Source organism: Mus musculus, chromosome 14, assembly GCF_000001635.26.
Source record: "Mus musculus strain C57BL/6J chromosome 14, GRCm38.p6 C57BL/6J".
Classification (NCBI taxonomy): Eukaryota; Metazoa; Chordata; class Mammalia; order Rodentia; family Muridae; genus Mus; species Mus musculus.
In genome coordinates this window covers 115,779,660-115,806,889 of record NC_000080.6, presented here as the reverse complement: position 1 = coordinate 115,806,889, position 27,230 = coordinate 115,779,660, and the positions used below count along the sequence as shown (strand labels likewise).

The following is a 27,230-nucleotide window of genomic DNA, read 5'->3' as shown; positions in this document are numbered from 1 at the left end:
CATTATTAGTCTACCATTTTGAGGTTGGCACTTGTTTGGTGACTGGCACAGATAAGTTCTAAGAGGAAGAAACTGTTCAGTGAATGTGTGTGTGAGTGAGTGATGAGGGGAGACAGGGAGTTAGCACACATAAAGAAACAGCTCATACTGGATAAGTAAGTCACTAGTGACTCTAGATAGAGTGCAAAATTTTGTATGAACTCCATGCTGCATCATTCCCTAGTGAGTTCCATAAAATATGTAGATTTTAGAAGAACATGATTCCACAGAAAGTATTTTTGTCGTTGAAGAGGTAGTAATTGCTCTGGAAGTGTTATGACGTCAGACCTATGTCATTTTGCAAATTTATAATAGAGAACTAAAATTAATGTTATGCTATTTAGTATGTAAACATAATTGTTCATATTCTATAACAGAGAAACAGGAGTATTATATGAAAATTAAAGGAAGTCAATCACAGCCAGAATTACCCTCGAGCAGTGAATGTTATCTTAATGCATCTCTAAAAATTGAGACATGACACATCAGTCTAGAAAATTAGACATGCTCTGAGCTGCATTTCTCCACTTAACAATTAGCATTCAATAATTATATTCAGCTTATTAATTTTTACTCAAAATAGCATACTAACGTAGTATAAAATATTCCAGTCAGGTTTTCACTAGATGAAAAGATGAAGGTTATTTATGTAATTCACAAATATGTATAATTGTGGATAAAACTGTACCTGTCAAATTTGTATTTTAAGTCAGTTTTGGTCTGTACATATAAACATATTTACACTCATTTGGCTTCTGGATAATAGTGTTGATTAAAATTAACATCAATGTTTTTAATTCATTAGATCTGTTTCCAGTGTTAATTAAGATGTGTCTCAGAATTCTGTACACTAAACTCTTATCAGTTTGTGGTATTCAGAACAGTTTTATTAAATGTTTCTTGTATGCATGCATTGTAGTAAGGAAAGCAAAACCATCACTCCAAAACATTATTGGAAATAATGATTGCTATTATGCTCATTAAAATGAGTTTCTGTGTTCTTCTGGAAGTTTTGGGGGGTGCAAATCTACAATCTACATATTAATCCAGTGTAAAAATAATTCTTACATAGATTACTGAAGTAGGGTGATGAAGTAGTTACTTTTCTTGTCGCCATGGCAACATGGCTGACAAACAAAAATCTGAATAAGGAAGAATATATTTAAAGTTGCTGCTTAGCTGTTTATTATGTCAGGGAATACATGGTGACAGAGGCATGAAGCAGTTTATCATGTTGCAGCCATACTCAAGACTGCTTGAAACAGTGACTGCTCTTTTCCAGTTTGGTTTTTCTCTCTTCTGGAGTCCTGGACACCAGTCTATGGATGGTGATAACCGCAGTTAAGGTGGAACTTCCCTTCTTAATTTAACCTAATTTAAATCAGCCTTCGTGGGCAGCCTTCACATGTTTTCTGCTATCTTCAAGTCCTGTCAAGATGCCAATCCATATGATGCATAATAGTTATTAAAAGATGATCAAAAGAACATGATAAAAAGATGGATGTAGAGTTTCCCTTAAAGATAGAAGTACCTAGGAGCTATTAGAACTCATAAACTAAGATGTGCTTTTTAGTTAGCTATGAGAAACAATAAGATTCTTGATACTGGATCTAAAAGTCACACATACTTTTTATGTCTAGTAAATATATAGGATTGGAGAAGTATGTGCCTGCACTTTATACACAAACACTCCAACTAAAGAAGTGATGGAGTTAGTAATAAAGGGAGAAACTTAAATATTTAGTACTTTAAACCTTAGTTCAGTTTGCCTTTTATTCATTTATTTATCATTCAGTTGTCCTTACTAGATTTTGTCAGCCCTCACAATGGGCTCTGTGGAAAACTCAATAGTCTCCATTGTTAGTCCTCAGAGAGATACTTCACATACCAGTGTCACTGATAGAACTTGGTTCCCAGCCAATTTAAATAAAAGACTCAGTGATTCCCCGGCTAATTCCCTAGGTTCTGTTCTCTCAGAAGACAGCCAGTTCCCCTTCCACTTTGCTCAGTATCTCCAGCCATGAATGAGTTATTTCATTTCATCTATGTGTGATCATTTCCCTTTGGAACGTGGAAGGAAATTGTAAAACATGTTTTAAGCGCACAATGGCATTCATACTTACAGAAAATTTAACAGTTTGTTATACTGAAGCTAGTAAAAATCATGTCGACTTTCAGAGAATAAATAGGTTTTGGTTCTAACCTTACTATTAATAGATGCTGTATCAGATAATGCCCACACAGGGAAACAAAAATTGTTCAAGAGATAAAATAATATAAAAAAATTGACATGTAGATATTTAAGGTTAAGTGAACAAAATTTGAATGCTTGAATGCTCTTGTTAATCAAGCCTGAAAAGGGGGGAAGATAGTCTAAACAGGCTCTCTCTAGGGAGTTGTCAATGGGTGGGTCTCTGAGAATTGGGTCACATCCACACGGTGTTCAGACAACTGTCTAAAAGACACTGTGATGAGTGGGCTCAGCTTGTCAAAGGGGCAACTTTACTCTGGATAGGCTTTCAGGAGGCCCCTGCACACACACATCTAATGCACCTCTATCTTCTATTTTTTCCCCCAGTTTTCACAACTAAGAACGATTCTTTCCCAGGACCTGAGAGAAATCCAGAAAGCTATATCACAAGTAAAAATTACTCCTTCCCTAGTGGGAGGACAGGAAGTTCGCACTAGGTAGTATTTGCACCTGAAGGAGGAGTTGAAGAAGCACCCACTGTCCCTAGGCGAAGGATTCTTCTCTTCACTGAAGGCAACTGCAGCTAGAAACAGCACGGATGTCTGTCCTCTTTCAATCTCCATTTAGGACGTAAAAATAATAGATTATCTTGAAAACACAATGCAGGTACTATAATTTTCAGATCCCATAGATTTGGGGGACTTAGTTGAAGTGGTTTGTACCGTTAGAACCAGTTCAAACAAGAATGCATTGCTTGGGGCAGTAAAATAAGAATAATAAATATCCTAAGAATAAGAGGAATCTTGTGATGACTTAACAGGGAGTCTCATGAGAGCTGCTGAGTATGCCCAAACTCTTCCCTGATACAACTTAAATGAGTCCGTATAATAAAAAAGCCAGGCCATGTTAATTTCCCCAAACCAGAGAAGGTGGGTGCGTACAGACGCGTAGGCTCATCATACGCTCTATGCTTGTGTGCGGATCCCCCATGTAACACAATAACGTGTAGTTCATAAAACATAGACATACAATTCAGCAGTTCTGTCAAAAATTCCAGAATAGTAATTCTGGTAAACAAATCTTTCACGCTATTCTTGAAATTCACAAATGATACATTTTAAATGTTTCACCTCCAAAATTGGCAGTATAGTAAGCAAGTGAAGTAATTAATATTAATCAGCTCAGTGTAGGCCTTTTTGTGCCTATTTCAAACATATACATATATTTTTCCTGTAGCAATAAAGCAAATACTTTCATGGAATATTTTACGTATTTACATTTCACATGTTGTCCTGTTGTCCCACTTCTCAGGCTCCCCTCCACAAACTCCCATCCCATCCTATCCCCCTTCCCTATACCTCTAAGAGGGCACTCTCCTACCCACTTACCTGCTCCTGCCTAGACCCTCGAGTATCCCCCTTTGCTGGGGCAACAAGCAACAGGACCAAGCTCCTCCCTTTCCATTGATGGCAGATTAGGCAGTCCTCTGCTATATATGTAGCAGGAATGGACCCACCCATGGCTCCAGTCTTTGGTTGGTGGTTTAGTCCCTGGGAGCTCTGTTAGTCCCAGGGGTCCTGTTAGTTCATCCTGGTTTTCTTCCTATGGGGTTGCGATCCCCTTCAGCTCCTTCAGTCCTCCCCTCTCTCTTTCATTGGAATGCAATGGCTAGCTGAGTCTGCACATGCCTTAGTCAGGTGCTGGCAGAACCTCTGAGAGGACAGCTCTACTGGGCTCATGTCTGCAGATGAAAAGCACCCGAATGCCTACAAGTGCTGAAACTAACTTCCTGATAGGACTGGTAACTAATAGTTGTCCTTCAACTGTGCTCAGGCTGAAACTAAATCAGCCTTTTTTTTTTTTTTTTTTAAGGTTTTTAGATTTATTTATTTATTTAATTTTTATTAGATTTTTAAATTTACATTTCAAATGTTATCCACTTTCCTAGTTTCCTCTCCAAAAATCCCCTGTCCCTTTCCCCCAACCCCATGCTCCCCAATCTACCCACTCCCACTCCCTGGCCCTGGCATTCCCCTATACTGGGGCCTAGAATCTTCGAAAGACCAAGGGCCTCCCTTCCCACTGATGGCTGACTAGGCCATCCTCTCCAGCTCTACATATCTAGCTCCACATATGCAGCTAGAGACACGAGCTCTGGGGGTATTGGTTAGTTCATATTGTTGTTTCTCCTATAGTTCTGAAGACCCCTTCAGCTCCTTGGGTACTTTCTCTAGCTTTTCCATTGGGAAGGATCCATCCAATAGATGATTGTGAGCATCCACTTCTGTATTTGCTAGCACTGGCATATCCTCACAAAAGATAGCTATATCGTGGTCCTGTCAGAAAAATCTTGTTGGCATATGCAATAAACAACCACCAAAACCAGACACTATTCCATATACCAGCCTCTTTCTTATACAGCTGTTATCTGCTGATAAGGTTAAAAGGTAGTTTGAAGACTCTTGACTCAGAATAAAACCAGACTCTCCATTTGAAATCAAAGTATCATTGTGAGTGAAGGAGTGCTCAGTACACAACTGGGAAGCATAGTAATATTTACCATGTGTTCAGGGCAGAGAAATTGAATCTGTGAACTAGCAAAGTAGAGGTAAAAATAGGAGTGGATATTCTCTCTCTCTCTCTGTATCTCTCTCTTTCTGTCTATGTCTCTCTCTCTCTCTCTCTCTCTCTCTCTCTCATACACACATACACACACACACACACACACACACACACACACACACACACACACACAATGGTTAAGCAGTAAAAGCAGTGGATCTTATTTAATATAGAGAATATAGGCTGAAGAAGATCACAGAATAACTCTCCAGTTTCTGGCTTTGGAAGACGGAAACTAGCCATCTATCAACTGAAAAATAAGAGAAAATTTAAAAATTGCATCAAGAGGAAAGTGAATGTTTCATTTTCAACTCATCAATTTATTGCCTACACATCAGCAGAACTCACATTATTTGTGCCTTCTGCCTTGAATGCTGGACTTCTTTCTTTTTTTTTTAGATTTTTTTTATTACGTATTTTCTTCAATTACATTTTCAATGCTATCCCAAAAGTCCCCCCCCCACCCCCCCTACCCCCCTACCCACCCATTCCCATTTTTTTGGCCCTGCGTTCCCCTGTACTGGGGCATATAAAGTTTGCCTGTCCAATGGGCATCTCTTTCCAGTGATGGCCGACTAGGCCATCTTTTGATACATATGCAGCTAGAGTCAAGAGCTCTGGGTTACTGGTTAGTTCATAATGTTGCACCTACAGGGTTGCAGATCTCTTTAGCTCCTTGAATACTTTCTCTAGCTCCTCCATTGGGGGCCCTGTGATCCATCCAATAGCTGACTGTGAGCATCCACTTCTGTTTTTGCTAGGCTCCAGCCTAGTCTCACAAGAGACAGCTATATCACGGTCCTACAGTTGAGTAAATCCATTATTTCTTCCAGAATAAAGCTGAATCTATGAAGCAGTACTTTCTATATATTCTTGTACATTATAGAAACTTCTTGGACCACCAATCAGGCATCATACACCAGAAGATATGAAGCCCCCAACATATACAGCAGACACCTTCTGGATCTGGGTTCAGTCAGAGAAAATGCATCTTACCCTTAAGAGACTGGAGGCCCTAGGGAGTGAAGAGGTTGGTGGGGTGGAGGTGGGGGTGGGTGTGAGGGTGGTGAGGAGGTATGGGATGTGGAACAGTCAGAGGGCAGACCAGGAGGGGGATAAAAATCTGGAGTGTAAAAAAAATTGAATAAAATTTATAAAGAAAAAGAAAAAAAGAACTTCTGTCTAATTCCCCAGCCATATCTCTTATCCTGTCCAGAAGAGACATGTCCCAGGGCTAGCATGCAGATTGTGTTGCACTAAATTTAGTGTAGTATTCGAAGAATTTTTCTTTTGTAAATGTTCTAGTTGGAAGTGATTTAATTCCACTTCCCATCTATTTATGATCCTCTATTAAAATCTAACTCATTAATTTCAGAATGCTATCTATTCATAAGGGGTAAAAACAATCTAGAATTGATTACTTCTACCACTTATCATTACTCCCTCACATTCTCCCTTTTGTTATAATTTCATAACTACTTAGCACATCTTTTTCTCCTAGACATTGAACACCTAAAAACTATGAAGGCCGTGTATATCTTTAGAAAAATAACCCTATAAACAAAAACATATATTACCTTATTCATATGCTTAATCTGCTGCACATATGCACATAATATTGTATATGAAATAACAAATTTTGATTCAAAATAAGTAAAAAAGAGCCAAAAAAGGGCAATTTACAAAATAGCCCACAACAATGGTAAAGAAACAAACAAACAAAAAGTGATGGTGAGATTCACCAGTTGTCAGTGGCTCTGTTTTCATGACTAAGATGGCTTTAAACTTCTCTGAGTTCTTGAACTTTTCATACAGCACATTCTTAGAAAGCTTGAAATTGTAAATTATTATATTGTCAAAGACATCTAAATATTCCCTGACTTGTGTGCCTGCTGGACAAGTGAGGGTTGTCTTTTGAGCTGGGTACAACTCATAAGAAATGGCATCCTCATAGAGCAGGGGGAGGGAGGATGGAATAGATATCTGATAAAACAAGAAATATAGTCAAAAGGAAAACTACTTTTATGTCCCATGCTTGGAAGGTGGTTCTAATGCTAACTTATAATTAACAGGAAGAGAGGATGTAGCTGGCCATGTTAGACAAATTCACCCCAATGTCATCCAAACGTCAACTTTCCTACAAGTTTCCCACACAGCTCAGCATTGTCTTACCTTTCATTCCCGTGAAGCTGATCTCATTTTCCCCTCACCTTCTGTAAGGGTGTTAATAATATTCCAAAACAAATAATTTAAGATAACATTTCAAACTGAGTGTGAGATATTAGGAAAGAACACAATTTACCAAGTAAAAAATTGAGTCAAAATTAGAAAATTTCAAAGTTTGCTAGAGCTACAACATAAGAAAATAACAAGTTGATTTAAAAATAAATAAAATTGTATAAAATGGAAGAAAACACAAAGGTACCTCAGCAGCAGTGCAATGGGACAAAACAGACTGCAATGAGCTGAATGTTAACCATGAACATAACTGGAGGGCACGAGTTCTTTAGTTTGAAAGTAGATTAAAAGGATTTGGGAAAATATTAAAACTAAGCAAGAGAAATTCAACAAATATGTAGTAGCTTTTACTGAACAAAAAAGTAAAGAGTAGAGAACATATTATTGAAAGTCAAACTGTCGACAAGAAGCCTCTGAGAAAATATTTAACAGGCGAAATTGAAAAAGAACATTAGGCGCCTGAGAATGTAAGCTTGAGCTACTAGCCAAGAGTGAGATTACCGCACATCAAAGGCAGGACAAACCTGGGCACAGGAAGGGATATTGAGGCTATCTGTTACCATCCAGCTTCCCAGCCTTACACTCTACGTAAGAAATGCAAGAAGAGGAAATGGGAGCCAACATGCTTGTAGTCAGCAAAATTAGTTTTTGATTATAAAGGGCAAGAGGCCTTGAAACCATGGGAGAACTGGTTATGTGTTCTGTCATGATAGGAATGAAGTAGAGACTGATTAAGACCTTGACTAACTAGTGCTGAGAAATATATAACAAGTAGAGAATAAATAAAAGTTAGGTTATAGATATGCTGTGAACTTAATATCTACACCTCTGTCTCTGTCAGTCAATTAGGTATATCATAACCATCAATTGGGGAAAGAATATAAATAGTTACTGTTAATAGTAATATTAGGTGTATATACTTTCTATAGTGTTATAATTATTCTGACATTTCAGTATATTTGTTGTACAATAGAAGTGATTAATATATATTTGTTTATTTAAATTATTACTCTATAATTAATTTCTATCTCCAGTATACAGCTTGTGGCCATAAGATAGCACTTAAACTAAGAATGAGAAATTCAACAAATATGTAGTAGCTTTTACTGAACAAAAAAGTAAAGGGTAGAGAACATATGATTGAAAGTCAAACTGTCGACAAGAAAAGAACTTCTGTAAACATGTCTGATTTCATGTTTGTAACAGTGATACCCAAGCTGTTAAACATACAAAAAAGAGGAGTAAGGACTTCAAGAATAATACAAAGAAAATGAAGAAAACAAGCTATACTTTGGAAAGTATGAAACCATCTTTATTTTTAAATTTACAAATGTGTCCAAATTGTTTTCTTAATATCATTCAAAACTGTATAAAATAGTCACCTTCTGAAGAAATCAGGGAGTAAAAATTTTCATCATCTTAAAAATAGATTCAATAAACAGACAAATTCAGGATCTCCTCTTCATTTCCCAGGAGTTATGTAGCTGACTCTAATAGTCTCCTTTCTGTTACTGTGATGAAACACAAGGAGCTTAAGTATGCCTAAAGCAAAGGCATTTGTTAATCTCATAGCTTAAAGGTAAAGGTCTCTACATCAAGAGCTTCAAGGCTATAGGCATCACAAAGTATAAGGGTATGAATGTGTGTATGTGTGTGTGTGAATGTGAGTGTTTGTGTGTTAGGGTATAAGTGCATGTGTGAGCGTGTTTGTCTGTGTATGAATGTGTTTGTGTGTGTGTGTGTGTGTGTGTGTGTGAATATGAGTGTTTATGTGTCTATGTGGGGGGGTATTGTGAGTGTGTGTGTCTGTGTATTTTTGAGTGTGAGTGTGTGTTAATGTGTGTGTGTGAATGTGTGTGAGTATGTGTGTTTTTGTGTGTGTCTGTGAGTATGAGTGTATGAGCATGTGTGAGTATATGTGTTTGTAAGTGCATATGTGTGTGAGTGTTTGTGTACATAAGTGTATATGAGTGTGTATGTGTATGTATGTGTATTGAATGTGTGTGTGTTGCAGAATATTTGATCAAAGTGCGAACTCTGAGATTGTTATCTCCTGAAAAGAACTGCTTCTAGTTTTGGTATGGCTCAGTCCTTAGAACACAACCTTAATCCATCTGGCTGGAATTCAGACACACCCTTAGTACACATCTTCAATCTCAAACAATGAAGGTAAAGTTAATTTGTAGAAGAAAGGAGCCATGTTTGAAAATAATGTCAAATTGAGTGGCAGAGAAACTGACGAACCAGAGATTTGACGAAATAGAGTATCCCCACCTCTCACCAGAAGAGAGAAGAAAAGGAAGGTAGTTGACAGAGCAATGCAGAGAGAGAAAGGAGTTTTATTGAAACAGTTTTACAGAGATAACAAGCTAGATACAAGTGAAGACATAGTGAACCAGAGAAAGAGAAGGAGCTAGATTAGAACTTAGTGTCAAAATTAGCATGAGGCCAAGCAGAGAAATTCAGGAAAAAACTGAGAGAAGCTAGATTGAATCACTAAGCTTTTGAGAGGCCTTCAAGCCAGATCAACTAAGTTGAAAAGCCAGCCAGAGACCTGAAAGAACTAGGAAAAGGTGAGCTTAGTCAGCAGGTCTCTGAGGTTAACAGCATTCTAGGCTTAGACAAGATTGTACTGAGTCTAGAAGCTTCCAGGGCTAGGCTCATGTTAGCAGATGGAGGCAGTAAGCTTCTGAGGTGACAATTAACTGCAGAGTAAAAGGTATTGGTGTGTGTGTGTGTGTGTGTGTGTGTGTGTGTGTGTGTGTGTGTGTTTGCCCATGTGAGCATATGTGCTCATGGTCAAAATGGAGGCTTTTATAACAATGTATGTTTTCAGAACTAACTTGGGACTTCTAGAAGTACTATTTTTTAATTTTAATTGGATATTTTTAAAATTTACATTTCAAATGTTATCCCCTTTCCCGGGTTCCCTCCCTCCCGGACACACCCTATCACATCCTCCCTCTCCCTGCTTCTATGAGGGTGTTCCTCCACCCACCCACCTACTCCAATTTCCCTGCCCTCGATTCCCCTACATTGAGGCATCTATCAAGCCTTCATAGGACCAAGGATCTCTCCTTCCACTGATGCATGACAAGGCCATCCTCTACTACATATGCAGCTGGAGCCATGTGTACTCCTTCATTGATGGCTTAGTTTCTGGGAGTTCTGGGGGGTCTGGTTGGTTGATATTGTTGTTCTTCCTATGGGGTTGCAAACCCCTTCAACTTCTTCAGTCCCTTCTCTAACTCCTCTGTTAGGGATCCTGTATTAAATCCAATGGTTGGGTGCTAACATCTGCCTCTGTATTTGTAAGGCTTTGGCAGGGCCTCTCAGGAGACAGCTTATCAGGCTCCTTTCAGCAAGCACTTCTTGGCATCCACAGTAGTATCTGGCTTTGGTAACTGTATATGGGTTGAATCCTCTGATGGAACCTTCTCTGGGTGGCCTTTCCTTTAGTCTCTGCTCTACACGTTATCTCCATATTTGCTCCTGTGTGTATTTGGTTCTTCTTCTAAAAAGGACTGAAGCACCCACACTTTGGCCTTCCTTTTTATTGAGCTTCATGAGGTCTATGAATTGTATCCTGGTTATTTGGAGCTTTTGGGCTAATATCCACTTATCAGTGAGTGCATAGAAGTAACTGTTCTTATATTACCCAAGGAAATGTGTTTCCAAATATCTAAAGACTTCTTCTAAATCCCCAAATTTTTATAAAGATTTATTTATTTTATACGTATGTGGACCGTCATAGATTTATGTGTACTATGTGAGTACAGATGCTTGTGGAGACCAGAGAGTTTCAAGTTCCCTGAAACTGTAGTTACAAGCAATTGTGAATTGTAGTATGTGGGTGCTGGAAACAAACTCTCAGTAAACTATATATGAATGGAGACACTTTCAGAGGAAACTCATAATTGATCTCTAAGGCTATTTCTGGGACCATGGGAGAAGGTAGATATAAAGTCATAGATAGATAGAGAGATAGAGATAGATAGAAAGAGAGAGAGAGAGAGAGAGAGAGAGAGAGAGAGAGAGAGAGAGAGAGAGAGAGAGAGAGGGATGGGCATAGAAGTGGGAATATATATATGTATATACATATATATATTCCCACATTATCCCCATCTTTATGTAATTGCTGTAATTTCAGTATGATTAAATCTTTCTTTGGTGTAAATTCATCGAAGCACAAAACACTTTCACCTATTTTATTCTGTATTGTCTTTCAGTAGCTGGGTATGGGGAAGAGTGGGTCCTATTTTAACTCTATGTATCTGGTGACTCTGTCTTCAAAATGATGCAGCCTGGATAGTAAATTTGGCATCTTTTTTGGCAATCCAGGCACAGTGTGACTATGGACAAAGTAGGAGGTAAATGTCCTACTAAAGACATACTTTATCTTCTTGCCCATTTTTTATTTATGCACCTAACCAGTTCACTGCACTGCTGCCAAAGTCCTGCAAAACCACACAAAATCACAGAGAAACCTTTTTGTTTCCCCTATTAAATCAAACTTTCAGGGGTTTTATTACAACCTTTTGTACAACTTCTACAGACTCTCAGCCTTACAATGTTTCTTCAATTGTTTCCTTATGAATGCACGCTCTGCTCCTGACAGGTGTGCTTTCTTCCCAATCATTACCTGTTGGAGCCAAATCATTAATTTACCCATGCAAAGCCATTTCACCCATAACTATTGCAGCCAAATAATAAGTTTTCTTCAGAGTGACCTTTTCCTTTCATAGACCATTTTTTCTGAGCACACATAAATTTTGATTTATCTATACTGGCATTTAATGTGATACTCATTGTTCATCAAAAACCACTGAGTTAATAAACAGACTATTTCTACTGGTATGCCACAAGGCATATTTCATGAAGAAAGTATTCTTACATTAAAAGGACAAAGAACTTAATATGTTGAAGAGCCAAGATAGACATGGCTCTCTTTTAGTATTTGCCAGTAAACACAATTCCCCAAAGCAAACTGAGACAGTATAGGATGATCCATGATTGGCAGCTCAATTGTAATATCTCCTGATGCTGTTGTTCATAAAACTCTCCTAGAAAGAACATTCTGCAAACCCTGATAGGATTTTTAAATTACTTTTATTTTAACAGGTAAGAGTTCTGGAGATCTGGAGGACTACAATACACAAAGTTGTATTTGTTTCTTAAAGAGTGAGCATGGACTTCAAGCAACAATGCTTTCCTCTTTAGCAGGAAGTTTCATAAGTTTGTTATTTGAGAGATATATTTGAGATTTATTCTGTTTAATTTTATCATCAGTTCTGATTAGTGCGTATTAATTATTTGGCAAATAGTTCATGCTACCCTTATCACATAGTTATATAAAAAAGGAGTTCATAAGTAAGGAGTTGATTAAATAACTAACTTGACGTAACATTGCGTAGTTCACCAAGTTCCCTAAGAGAAGAAAATGTTGCAAATTTGTATCTTGTTGTTTATGTGAAATAACATGATGATATAATACAGGTTCCTTCCTTTCTTTTTTCTTCCTTCCTCTCTTCCTTCCTTCCTTTCTTTCTTTTTCAATAACTACATGAGCTGAATCAAGCCAAGATAAAATTCATCTAGTGATATTCTCTTGAATTTTAATTTTCATGTCCTTAATTGTTCTTACAAATATGCTCAGTAGTATCCTATTTGAAAGCCTGACCTCTTTAGTTTATATATTCTGATTTGGTATTGGTTTATTTTGAGATATTGTTGAATTTCTGTCTGATTTGAGATACATGCTATCAGGCTTTCTAATGCTTTAATTAATGTCTTTACAATTCACCTTGGAAATTTAACAATAGTAAAAGCCAGCACAGTGAAAATTATCACTTAGTCATTCAAGGACAGTGCATTTCAATTTTATTATTTAAACCAATGGATATAATACATAACTTTTCAAAAGGGTAAACGGTGGTTTTATATGATTCATTAAGTATCCATATTATGTTTCATATCATCTTGTAAATAAATGGCTAGTATTTAGGATAAATATCAATAATTTATAAACCAAAATGAAACCTTACAATCAGAATAATATTTATAGTGATCACATATAAAACCTATTTAACTTAGATGTATCTTCTGTATAATTTTTACCAGTAGAATGAAAGTAGCACTAGAATATAATTTTAAAGGAATTTTAATTGGAAAAGATAATCTCTTTATGAAAATTGAAAATATTTATCATGCAATGTTCATCTGACCCAAAATTAAGCACTATTGTTATGTCTATCAAAATATACATTCATTACTCAAGGTTACTTTTGTTGTGCCTCAAAAAATGAACTTAAGTAACATCAAGAAGAGGTTTACTTTTGTTCTAATGAAATAACTACATGATAAGCAATTCAATTATTCACACTATATTTTTTCTTATTTTTTCAGTAAGTTACTACCTACTATTTTAACCCTTTACAAGGCAGAACTATTTCATTTTGTTTAAACAAGTTTAGTAACATTTTAATTTTCGAAGAAACAATATAAATATTCTAATATATTTGGAACTATCTTAATGATATTCAAATCGTATATGGACAAGCTGCCTTAAAAGACCTCGGATGGAAAGAGGAAAAATCATTAGGTCTATACTGAAAAATGGCTCTTGATCCTTGTTCAAAGCCTGAGAAATTACAATGGAAAATTACAAGAAGTTATTTATTTATCTTTTTACAACAAGCTCAGTTTGAAGTTCTCACAGCTCTGGAATAAACAAAACAAAACAAAAACAAAACAAAACAAAACAAAAAAAACTAAAGTCATATTCTCTGAGTATTCCCCATTGTCCACCAGGAGCTTATATCCTGAAGCAATGCTGATTTACATGTAACTAGATACAAGAAAACCAAGAATTTTCACTTACTCCACAACCCTGCATTATCAAATAAATTGGTGTCTTTTCTTCATTAAGTAACAAAGGGTCATTTTTATTTCATTGTGTATGTGGAGGTGACAGTCTCTTCCAAGGTCATCTTGGCACCATTATATAGACTCATTTGTTAGAGACCGACATAAGGATTCTATGTGAGGAGTCAAAGACAATATAAACAATGGCTCTATTCATATAGAAAACAGATACTTTTTATAGAAATGCACTGGATGGCTGAACAGAACACTCAGGAAAGCTCAAGGACCCAAAGGCTGCCTTGATATTATGAATGTTCCCACTCAGTGTATACTCCTATTATGACAGGTAACCAAGGATTCTATCTAACATGGCCACTCAGAAACACCACTGACACACATACTGAACAGTCACCGAAGCCATTTACAGGTTTTTTCCCCCAATGTGAATAAAAATTTAACAACCACTCTGCTAAATGTGGAATATTGTATACGAAAATTAATAAATATTACAGCTTATTGACATAGAGGAATTTGAAGATGTAAAAATCTATGTTTTCTAATGTCTCATATCTAAATGAACTCGTGATCACATTCATTTTGTGTGCTACTATTACTGTGAGTCAACTTATTAAAATGAACTTGCTCATTGTTATCAAATGTGAATCATATAATAGCTTCAATGTGTTTCAAAATTACAAGGGCCATAGTTTTCCTATAACCATTGTCAATTGCACACTGGCATACCATATCAGTATTAGAGATTAAGAAGAAAGTCCAGATGTTGAAGTATATTGATTTTAATGATATTAAGTTTTCCCTAGATGCAAAAAAAAGAAAGAGAGAGAGAAAGAAAGAAAGAAAGAAAGAAAGAAAGAAAGAAAGAAAGAAAGAAAGAAAGAAAGAAAGAAAGAAAGAAAGGAAAGAAAGGAAGGAAGAAAGAACTGAATTCTGTTAATCGACATGGGTATCGTACCTCAGCTCTTCATGTAGTTGGACATCAGATGTAGGTGGATAGAGTGAAGCAAAAAAAGGGGAGATTAAAAATGCATATGTATCAAAAGATGGCCTAGTCAGCCATCACTGGAAAGGGAGGCCCATTGGACAGGCAAACTTTATATGCCCCAGTACAGGGGAACACCAGGGTCAAAAAATGGGAATGGGTGGGTAGGGGAATGGGGGGAGGGTGTGGGGGACTTTTGGGATAGCATTGGAAATGTAATTGAGGAAAATACGTAATAAAAAATTGCTATTCTTACAATTTGAGATTCTCAATGTATATCCAAGTATATGTAAATCACTCAAATATAGATAACGTTACTGTGATGTGAGATATTTCAATACCATTCTGCTGAGACAAGAAAATATTTTTATTCCCTAGGTCTGAAAATTATGCATCATAGACAGCTCCTTCTTATAAGTAATCCTCAAGTTTATATTTAATAAGCATCCATGGGCAAGATTACAAAGGGAAGTACTTTGTAAAATGTGACAGTGTTGAGGCTGGAGAGAAAGCTAAGTTGGAAAGAAAATGGGCACTTCTTCTTCTTGATCAGAGGCCACATTTGGTTCACAGAACCATGTCAAGTGGCTCACAACTCCCTGTAATTCCACCTCCAGTTGTCTCCATGGGCACCGGCTCTCACATGCCTAAATTGTAAATCATTTGCTGCTAAAATTACACATTTATGTATTTTGCATATATGGGTGTACACACACACACATACACACACACACACACACACACACACACACATATATATAACTACATTATTTTTAATTATACTTTTTGAGATTACAAAGAAATCATGAAGTTTTTAGCTAAGAGTAAACATCAAAAATAAAGAACAAATAACAATGCATGCAAATTCTTAACAAAGCAACAGCTCATAAACTTTTCTAGAACACAGCATTGTCCAGCTCTTGAGACTGCTACAGCTGCCTTTACCTTTTGACCAATGGAGCAAACTAGCCCAAAGCTGTAAAACAGAATATTGCGATGCTATAAAAACCAAGAAGTGCAGCCCACACTGCAAAGAACCCTCGGCCTTCTTCATTTCAGCAGGCTATCCACGGTGACTTCCTACCCATTTATTAAAAATTGATAGACAACTACTATAAAGGCTTAGAAGCAGCGAGCAGCCCAGCTGAAGCAAACGGAGGCTATGTTCACTGTTTGCTTGGAGTTGCTGACAATCATCTGTATCACAGTCTCTCCGATTTTGATGGAGCCTTTCTTACGACAACCTGGCCATTTCAGCAGTAATGGAAAACAAAGTTTTGCAGGAAAAACTCACTCCTGCCCCCCTGACACCTTGCTTGATGAGAAAACAATGCTTGAATATCTTTCACTGGATCTATTCCTCTCATAAAACAGCACAAATTTTATCTATGCCAAGTTCTTGAGATTGAAAATAAATCTAGAATGTGAAAGAATGCCATAAAATTCCAATATTGAATGTATGTGTGCAAACATATAGACAAGCATATATGTGGAGGGAATTTCAAATTAATTCACTTCAGCTCATAATTTTATTTCTGTTTTTATTTACATTTTCCTTTCTAGTACATATTTTGATAACTTAGAATCCTGCTAACATTAAAACAGCTAAATAGAGAATGAATATATTGTTTATTAGTTACACATATATTATATTTAAATAGTTATATATAGAAACTATATAGAAATAATTGATTTTGAATTGTATATCACTCTGTCATAATTCCCAAATATAGAAGAGAAACTGTTAATTTGAGTAAAATTTGTTTTACTACTGAAAATGTTTTATTTTATTTTTATGTATTTATCCCTCTAAAAAAATAAATGTAAAAAGAAATATTCATACCAAGTAGAAAAACACATGTCCAGAATTCAGCCAATAGAAGAAGGAAGTGGTCTACATATAGTAGAAACTGGATAGCTTTTTGTTTCATTGTAAATCAATTACTACATCTAAAAAAAAAAACCATTTCTTGGTGCAAATTGTTTTATAGTTTGCATCACTATTGGTTTTCAGCTATTTAATCAACATATTTTACTAATAAAACAAGATTTTAAATGAATGAGCTGAGATTTTAATCTTTGTAGCATTATTGCTGAATATTTTTCTCCCACCAGAGGATTTGTATGGTAGAAGGCACTCACTCTTGTGCGCAGAATGGGGTTTCAGGCCAAAGTGGATCTGGGGCTACAAGATTCAGAAAGATTACATCAGCTTCTGCCTTGGTAGAGCTAACTGATAACCTGAAGCCATGTGCTTGGGCTATGTTAACTTTAGCATTTTGTTCTCAGTTGATCACTTTCATTAGGCTGCCCATGAGTATATAAATGTGCACGACCTTGGAGACTATAGATCTAGCTATAAAAGAACAAATTGCAACAGGACTTGGTAGTTGCTTTTCTTTGTATCTTTTACATGTATAGGTATACATGTGTGCATATGCTTGTATGTGTGCATGCATACATGCATACACGTGATGTGTGGTGTATGGGGGGGGAAGAGAGGGGGGCTAGGTGCTAGGTGATATTCTTTATTGCTCTCCACTAGAGTTTGTGCCCATTGAGTTCAGGAATCGCTCCTCTCCATCTTTCCTGAGATGGGATTAGAGACAACAGCCATGGCACCTGAGTATTTATGTATTGATTAATGATTCCAATTAGGGCAGTCCTCCCTCATGTTTATATGGAAGACACTCTACATATTGAGCCAACTCATCAGCCCTGGAAGATATATCTTTTCTGCAAATGACTACTTAAACATGTCAGAAACTGTTTATAATCCATACAGTCAAAAAGAAAGATAACATTAGGTGAGATTTTTCAAAAGGGAAGATTCATGAGATTGAGCAGGAATTAATGCAGGAGGGTGAACATGACCAAAACACATATGAAACTCTCAAGTAACTAATAAAACTGAATATTCAAATGAGATGAATCCAGTTTGATGATAACAACAACAACAACCAAAAAACACCTTAATATAGTAAATACTTAGTTTGTGCCAGGCAGTGGTGGCACACACCTCTAATTCCAGTGCTTGGGAGGCAGAGGCAGGCAGATTTCTGAGTTCAAAGCCAGCCTGGTCTACAGAGTGAGTTCCAGGACAGCCAGGGCTACACAGAGAAACCATGTCTGGAAAAACAAAACAAAACAAAACAAAACAAAACAAAACAAAACAAAACAAAACAAAACAAAACAAAACGACCAAACAACCAAAAGAACTTAATTTGTGACATAAATCTATAAACTTGCACGATTGGTTATTGAGTGGTACTTATTCACCTTGTCCACATTATTCATCAGTACACATTGAACGAAATGACCTAAAGATTGTGTTTCTTTAAAACTTTGTAACTCTCAAATCTCCTCATGACTCATCAGTTCTTTACACATAAGCATCATTTCTACCTAAGCCCACTAGTGCAGAATAAATGAAAACCCAGGGATGGAGGCTCTACACAGTCACAAGCAGGCTCACTTCCTTACCATTTTGTCCTATCTGCTTTGGAGTGCACGGCCATTGTGTGGTTACATTCATGATAACAGTTTCCTAACTGATATTCCAAAACCAGCCATTTGAAAGTAGCTCTCGATGCTTGCACTCACAGTTTGTGATCTTCAGGGTCCTCTTTACTTCTCCGCTTCCTGATCCTCCACAGCCATCTTCGTCATCACAGTCTCCACTAGAGTTCTCAAGCATGCCGCCTCCACTGCCTGGCTGAAGGAGCTCCCACTTGTTGGGCTTGGGTGATCTCCCCCGTAACAACTGAAGACAAACAACAAAAATATGTTTGTACTCAATACATGAACATTTTCTTAAACATTTTACTCAGTAATTCAGAAATTAGAATGATGATCTTAAATGGATTCACCAGTTAGGCGTAGCTACCAAATCAGATCAAATCAATCCCAACTTTCCTATATTATTAGAAATATTAATAGCATTTCTTTTCTGTGAGGAAAATGGCTATTCCGTTTACTTGGCTTGTAAGGGTAAATGAAATTCATGAGAACTAAGAACTGAGAAGTTAAAAAAAATGATTTGCAGGAATGTAAATGGACTTTAAATCTGTCCTGTACCATATACATGGCACCATATATTTAATTAACAATGTCAAAAGGTTCAACACCTGTGTCTGTCCAAAATATTAGACTTTTTCATAGATTCCTTTTTGGACAGATAGAACTTTCTGCCTAAAGAAAAATTTTAAAACATTTAAAATAATATCTGGAGCATTAGAAAAAATGACAGACAAAATCTGGTATCTGGAAAGAGCAATATTCCATCTCTTAACTCTAAAGTGAGGCTTTGGGAAACAAATTCAGGCTGTGTGCGTCTAGGTGCTTTGACTGAATGACCCTGTACTTCTGAATAAGCAATGTCTAACCACAGTCAATTACATTGTTATAAAATACACACATCACTGTGAAACTTTGGCTGAGAATCTTGTACCAGTTTAAAAACTGACAGTCCACAGTTTCTTCATACACAGTTACTTCGGACTATTTATAAAATCTAGTATTTTTAAAGACACACGTGTTTAATCTTTTGGCATTCTTTAGATTAAATATATGATCCAATGTTTATGGTACAGGATAGATTTAAAGTCTGACTTACATTCCTGCGAATTTTGTTTTGTTTTGTTTAACTTCATAGTTCTTAGTTGCCACGAATTTCACTTGCCCTTACAAGCAATGTAAATGTAAGAGCTATTTCCCTTACAGACTAGAAATGCTATTAATATTTTTGATAATATATGAATAACATGATGATATAAACAAAAGAATAGTTCACTCATTGATAAGTGTCCTAGATGTGACATTTCCTTCTCTAAGGTAATTTAAGGGGCACATGTGACTAATCATAAGCAGAAAGAACATAGATGCCATGAAGGCAGTATCCCTCTGTTGTCCACTTAATGGGCATTTAAATTATGATTCTTTGCATATGAGGAATGGGATTTCAGTAGTTTCCCAAGAAGTGGTATCAATGCACAAAAAGTGGTATTAAGCTGACAGTTACAATCATCCAAATGACAGCATCTCCTACTGAGGGAGCATGAAGAAGAAAATAAGTTGCAACAAATGCTGCTTTCCATTAAGAATACTTTTATCATGCAACTGGACTTGGCAGCTCATAAAGTTCACAATTAAAAACTAACAGGTCACACCTTCAAAACATTATAGCTTTTTTTTTTTTAATTTCTACTTTTCTAACTAAAACATATGAAAACAGTGGCGATAGTGTAAAAAAAAATATTCTTCTTGCCTGTTAGCAGTTCTCAAAGAACATGTCACTAGAGTTAAATTTAAAAGAATAATTTCAAATTCTAATGAATCAAATGATGTCCATCAGTGAAACTTCTTTGACAGAGCTAAGAGGTTGGTATCTGTGCTTGTTCCTAGTGTTGGGGGAATGGGGTCGTTACAGGTACAATGGTGAAACATGGATATCCATCCAACCATGACAAACTCAACTGTGAAGAGGTAAAGAGAAGCAATTTTATTTTAGAGCCCTTATCGTTTGTTATTCAACTGTGTACTTAGCAAGTAGCCAGCATAACTATAAGGGGCTTGGGCTGTTGATATCCAAGATACTGATATATGAATCCTCATATTAACATACTTTGCTAGAAAACATGGGTATGAGTGAATTCCTTGAATAACTAATTCAGCTTCCTTGCTTCTAAAATAATTACAAGATATCTGTGTGCCATTGTCGTTTTCAGAATAAAACATAAAAACCAATTAATTTGAAAATAATGGTGAAATCATTAAAAATGAATGCATCTGATTACTATGATCTACTTTATTACGTAGCTATTACAACGTTATTTAAACACACAATATTAGTGTAAAGAATTATCTAACAATGAATCCAATTATAAAGAAGACTTATATAACAGCTATAGCAAAAACCATGATCTGATGATGTCTTGCTTCCTTTTTTAGACACTCACATTCTTTGCTAACTTTTTCCCATATCCACTTTATTTTCCTAAGAATTCTTCTAGTGTTTTACTGGGATACAGGCCAGAGCACAGACAAAAATCTTATCAACAACAAAACATAAATTTCCATGATTCAATCCTAGGAATTTGATTCCAAAATCACAAACAGAAGGATGGTCTCTGTAAAACAATGCTATTGGAAAAAAAAGGTTGAATTGAAAGTGATTAAAAATGTTAATTGTCAGAAAAATGATTATTTGATTTAGAGCTGTTACTGCTCTAGATAAATTGTGACCTGGGAGAATGAAGCCTATAAATGAGGCATAATAAAGACTCATGCAACAACTATGTTATGCCCAGCAATTTATACACTGAGCGTTAAGAACAATCACAGAAGTAAAGTTCCCATAATTATAAGGCATACACATTCAGAAGCACAAACAACATGTGTCAAAAATGTTTCCATAGAGGCATATAAGCATTTAGTTGAATAACAGCAGCACTCAATAACGAGTAATCTGAGGTAAACTCACTCCTATCCACTACACTTGAGAGGAACACAAAAACACATTCCAAGAACGATTTCATGTTTCAAAGAAACTGAGGTCCGAAGACTCCTTCTCTTTTTCAAGTGTTCCCACAAGCACTCAGAATTCTCTTCATATTCCTGGTCTGCGTTCAATGATGGTGAGTGATAAAATAATATGGGACATCACTTATGATGTTTTCTGTGTTTGTTCCTAACTTTAGCATCAGTTGAGGAAATATACAGATAAATTCAAAATTTTAAGAAACACTTTCATATAAAGCTATAATTTCTTTTAGAACATCTGTGCTGGGCAGATGTGGAAAGGGATCCCAGGACTTGCCACTTTACTCCCTAGAACTGGGAATTTGATTGTTTGAGGATATTTGATCACACCGTGAACCCCAAGATTGTGTTATTTACTGAAAATACCTGTTTCTAATTGTGGTGTGGCTTACTTCTTAGCAAACACCTTCAATTCCTCTGGCTGGAATACAAAAATTCTCTTGGTTCACCCCTTTAATCCCAAACAAAGAAGGTAAATTTTGTAGAAGAAAGGAACCATGAAAGAAAGGCCCAATTGAGTGGCAGACAGAGTGACGAACCAGAGAAAGAATTAACAGAATGGGAAAGCCAGGTACAAAAAGAGAGAGTAGGGCAGAAAGCCAAGCTACAAAAAAAGAGAAAGGAGACAGTTTTACCAGGAAAGTTTTACAGAGACAGGTTGAAGAGAGAACAATCTAGACACAGAAAAAGACAGAGTGGGCCAGAGAATGAGAAGGAGTCAAAAGATTAGAACAGATTGCCAGAGTTAGTTTGAGGCCAAACAGAGCAACTCAGAGGCTGAGAGAGCAGCCATGTTGAATCCTCAGCTTGGAGAGTAGTTTGAATGAAAACAGCTGAGTTGAACCAGCCAGCTAAAGTTCAGAACAAACTAAAAGGGATGAGTTTCTTCAGCAGCAAGTCTCAGAGGCTCAAAGCATCCTAGGGTGAGATTAGCTTGTGTGAAGGCTAGAAGCTTACAGGACTAGACCTAGGTAAGAGGCAGTAAGCCTCCAATAGGACAGTAATTTAAGGAGAATAAAAGTTACATGTGCAGCTGGTAACATTTTTTAGAACTGACACCTGACATTTTCAGGGCTTGTGTGAATACACTAAATCATTTATCAGATAATTCAGGGTTTATGCAAACATTCTGGGTATAATTAATAGAATCAAATCAGTATTTTTAAAGATAAGCATTTTTTTCCTGGCTGTTACAAGGGACAGACATCAGAATCTTGAGTGGGAAGCTGGATACAGGAAATCACAGTATATGAAATTTTAAAAATCTGGTTTTAATCAAGGTCACTAAGAGTCCCATCACACAGAATTGATGATGTAAGGCCTCTAAGAACTATGAACGGAGTGAGTGATCCTTAGTGGGGAACTGGGTTATCAGTCCTTTGATTCCTCCTGTTCCCTGGAATGGATTACTCCTCATGCCCTCTAAAACAACTCAGATGTGGCCAGTCACTTGATTTCAGCCGCGTGAAAACATGAGCTCAGCACTGATTCTGGGATATGACCTAACAAATAGATGCTACCTTGAACTGCTAAATGTATGGTCATTTGCATTCTATCAAATTTAATATATTCGCATATTCATACTTTATATAGACATATATACATATATATACTATATGTCATATATACACAATACATATATATGTATGTGCTTGAGCATGTGTATATATATGTACCTACACACATATATAGTGTATATATATTTTACATATGTATATATGTATTTGTATATGTGCATATATTTATATAGGTGTATATATATATGAATGTATATACAAATATTGTACACACACACACATATATATATATATGTATATATATATATATATGTACACATATATGTACACACACACATATATTGCTCTAGCATATTCTTTTGAATAAGGTGACCCTCTTGGAATACTTAGATATAAGTTATCATAGTTCAACATTATATATGTTTTCATTTTCTCCATTTTTCTGTAATCCTCTATCTTCCATGTCTACTTCTATGATGGTAATCCCTAGTCCCCCAAAGATGTATCTCTCACTCTATTGACCATTCCCAATCAAGCCCCACTTGCAGATATGATTATTTTCTTCTTTTCCTAAGCATGGAGAATATATTTTATATATTTAATTTCTAAAAGTATAATTTGCTTTATAAGTTGTTTTTATTCGTAACAGGGCAATACATACCCATTTCTATTCATTTGATGGAATGTGAATGTCACCTTGACTGGATTGGGAAGAGCCTGAGATGTTAGGACAGCACAGATGTGACTGCCTGGTGATGTACTTCTAGATCACAAGGGCTCAGACTTGGTGAATCTGAGCAGACCAAAAAAGAACAAGAACTGTACGATGAAGGGGTCTAGTCAGAGGGAGTGCTTTGGTAGCTGTACTCTGTCACAGCTCCTTCCTGTTTAGTTTCTGCTTTGTTTGTTCTTTTTCAAGATGAGATGTTCTCTTTCGTATATCCCTTTCATAACGCAAACCTCTAAAACTGTGAGCAAAATAATTCTTTATTTCTTTTAATTGTTTATGTCAGCTACGTTATCACAGAGATGAAAAAAAATCCACTACATAGAAACATTTGGTTAAAATCACATGTCCTTAGCTTCTTATAGGGAACCTCCAACAGACTATGCCCTAACTTCTCAATAGAATACAGTTTGGTTGTTATCTACAGCCATTGTACTCACTAGTTTGTCTCTAACTAGCAAGAAGAAGCAAAGATTACTACTGTACAATGAAATCAGCTGTCTCTATTCACATTTCATGACACTTGTCTTACCTCATCCCACACTGCAAAGGACATTGCTTTTCACTCATTAGCACAACACTATTTTCTCCAAGTCAATACTTTTACCGTGTCATTTTTTTTTTTTTTTACTCTTAAAGCACTTTCATGTGATTTATTTAAAAAGAAGAAGGGTGAACTGCTTTGCAGTTTTATAGTATGGCCCTTCTTGATTTGTTCAAATTAAAGTTTGCTAGAAATTCCACAAGAAGCAATCTTGTCTCCTTGGGATTCACCTAGCATTTTTCAAATTTACATAAGCAAATTGACTGTCCTCAATCACTTGGTATAAATATATATATATATGAGGGCAATGTTAAAGGGAAACTGTAGCTTGCCAGTCAAGGTCCATGGAATGTACTGCTTTGGACTGGATTCATTTGAAAGAATTCTAACTGCAGTTCTTCAGACCACAGTCTGCCTCAGAGCAGTGCGACTATTCTCAGGAAATATATTCATGTCGTTTTCCTCTCACTTCTTACACTCCTTTCCATGGGAAAGATGGTCTTCCCTGTTCTGTAACTCATCATAGAGAATCTAGTCTTCAAGGTCAAATATCTCCTATCAATACTACATATATTTCTGTGATTTTTCTTAACAAAACACAGCAAAACACTAAGCCATTAATTGCTATTGAATCCACATTTTGAGGCCATGTCATAAAGGCTTCATAAATAGTCCATTTATCAGAGGTGAAGTCAGGATTTAACTTTCTGCCTGTTCATCATCATGACTGAAGTGCTTGTCATATGTAACTATTATGGGAAATTCATAATAATGTTGATAAATAATATTATTTCTCTAGGAGTACTTCATTATGTATATCCTGTCACTAACGCCCTGTGTATCAATTTAGATTTAGTGAAATTTTGTCATTTTTCTTCAGACATCATCAGTTGGAGGGAGTTCTAGAATAAACGACTCCATTCTTAATGGTGGCAAAATTTGTTCACTTATCCAGCCAATAGCACTAATTGCTCATATGATATATAATGAGTATTTTCTAAGATAAACTGTCTTCACTAAAGAAAAAGGTGCTGTTCTTAGAAAGGATCCATATTGCTTACAGTCATCTATTGGATGGAACACAGGGCCCCCAATGGAGAAGCTAGAGAAAGCACCCAAGGAGCTGGAGGGGTCTGCAACCCTATAGGTGGAACAACAATATGAACTAATCAGTACCCCCGGAGCTCGTGTCTCTAGCTGCATATGTATCAGAAGATGGCTTAGTCGGCCATCATTGGGAAGAGAGGCCCCTTGGTCTAGCAAACTTTATTTGCCTCAGTACAGGGGAACGCCAGGGCCAAGAAGTGGGAGTGGGTGGGTAGGGGAGTGGGGTGGGAGGGTATGGGGGACTTTTGGAATAGCATTGGAAATGTAAATGAAATACATACCTAATTAAAAAATAAAAACAAACAAACAAAAAAAGAAAGGATCCATACATGATCTAATTCCAAAAAAGCATTTTAAAATGTGCTATAAGATAAAATTAAAACAAATAAAACTATCAGAAAATTAGAAAAAGGAGGCACGTCACCAAAGGCAAATCTTAGCACCTTGCTAAATTATTGTCTTTGTCTTTTTTTTTAAAGAAGTAGTTTTAAATAAGCTTACTTCTAAGTCCCTGAAGACTTCTATGAATTTGTTTAACTAACCATTTGAAATTGAAGATGTATTTCTTAAATGTTTGTGTTCTTTGTGTTTGTTACTACAAGCAGAAAACAAAGAGGTGTTTGCATTACATTTTTAAGTTAGCCAGTATAATCCTTTTCATTAAAATCTGGAATGTTGAAATAGTTTCGAGATTGATTCTGTTACTTTGTTTATTTGTTGTTTCTAGAGTAGAAAGAAAACATTAGTTTAGCCTTGGTGGTCATCATGGCAAGCCTGACTTCCTCCTTCCCTAGTCTTCCACAGAAGGCCTGCTCTCTCCATTTGTCTTTCTTCAATCCCTAAAAGATGGGGTATGTTTTATTTTCCTTGGGGCTATTGTATGATCCTCATACACAAGTACCATTTTATATCCTCTGCCTCCCCTTGAAGCAACCTTTGGGAATCAGTCTACCTTCTTGCAAAGACAGGCTTATTTCTACTCTCCTCCTTTCCACATGGCCCCTTGGTCCTTGGGCCTGGTGAACTCTCCAGTGTTGCTTCCAACAAACCTGCCTTGAACATAATTTAATCTGGCTTTAATTTGCTCATTTCCCAGGTTGTTGGAGATATAACTGATCAACATATATATAAAGAAACATAATAACGTGTATCTATTCATTAAAAATGGTGGCTATTTCAGTGTGACATATGAAAACCAGTCAGATTATGAGGACAGATGGATGCCAAAACTATATCTCCATTTCTGCCACATACAACACAAAACCCATACACTGAGGAAGACATATGTGGATGTTTTTAAACGCAAAATAACACATACATTTACCATTATTGTTCTGGCCCTATACTATCTGACTCTGTAAAATTAAACTTTTTATTTGCAAGTGGGTGTTGTTTAGGTTATATGGTGTAAACTTTTAGCACGGTGTAAGCACTTAGAGGTGGCTCTTTAACTTTATCCTCATTAGCGTTGTAAGAGGGGCGCCTCCTCTGGACCAAGCCTCTTTGGAAAACGGGATCCCACATAAGATAAAGCCCAGCATCTACTGCTCAGAATGCCTAAGCTTTGCCATCCCAGCCTGCCCAAAGCTGAGATGATTAAGTTTTAAGATTTTAACTTATTCCTTATCAGGGATGGTAGAAATTCAACCCATACATGCATATTTATAGAACAATTAGAACAGAAGAAAGGACATGGCTTTGAGTGCCAGCCACACATTAATTGTGTGCCTTAGGCAAATCACTTAAGCCTATTAAAACTCATTTTATTCTGATGAATTAAAAATGCTTGGGAAAGCAGTTTATCCACTCTAAAGCACCACACTCCTTCACAGGGCACTGCA

General features: G+C 36.4%; 1 protein-coding gene across 6 annotated transcripts in view; it reads right to left on the bottom strand.

The window, feature by feature from the left end:
- Gpc5 (glypican 5) overlaps window positions 1-27,230 on the bottom strand; it is a 1,432,992-nt gene that overhangs the window by 718,303 nt on the left and 687,459 nt on the right. For all 6 annotated transcript variants that reach the window (XM_017315745.2, XM_011244876.3, XM_011244875.2 and 3 more), the window contains one exon: window positions 18,558-18,717. In XM_017315745.2, the coding sequence (XP_017171234.1) occupies window positions 18,558-18,717 (160 nt within the window). The remainder of the gene's footprint in view (window positions 1-18,557; window positions 18,718-27,230) is intronic.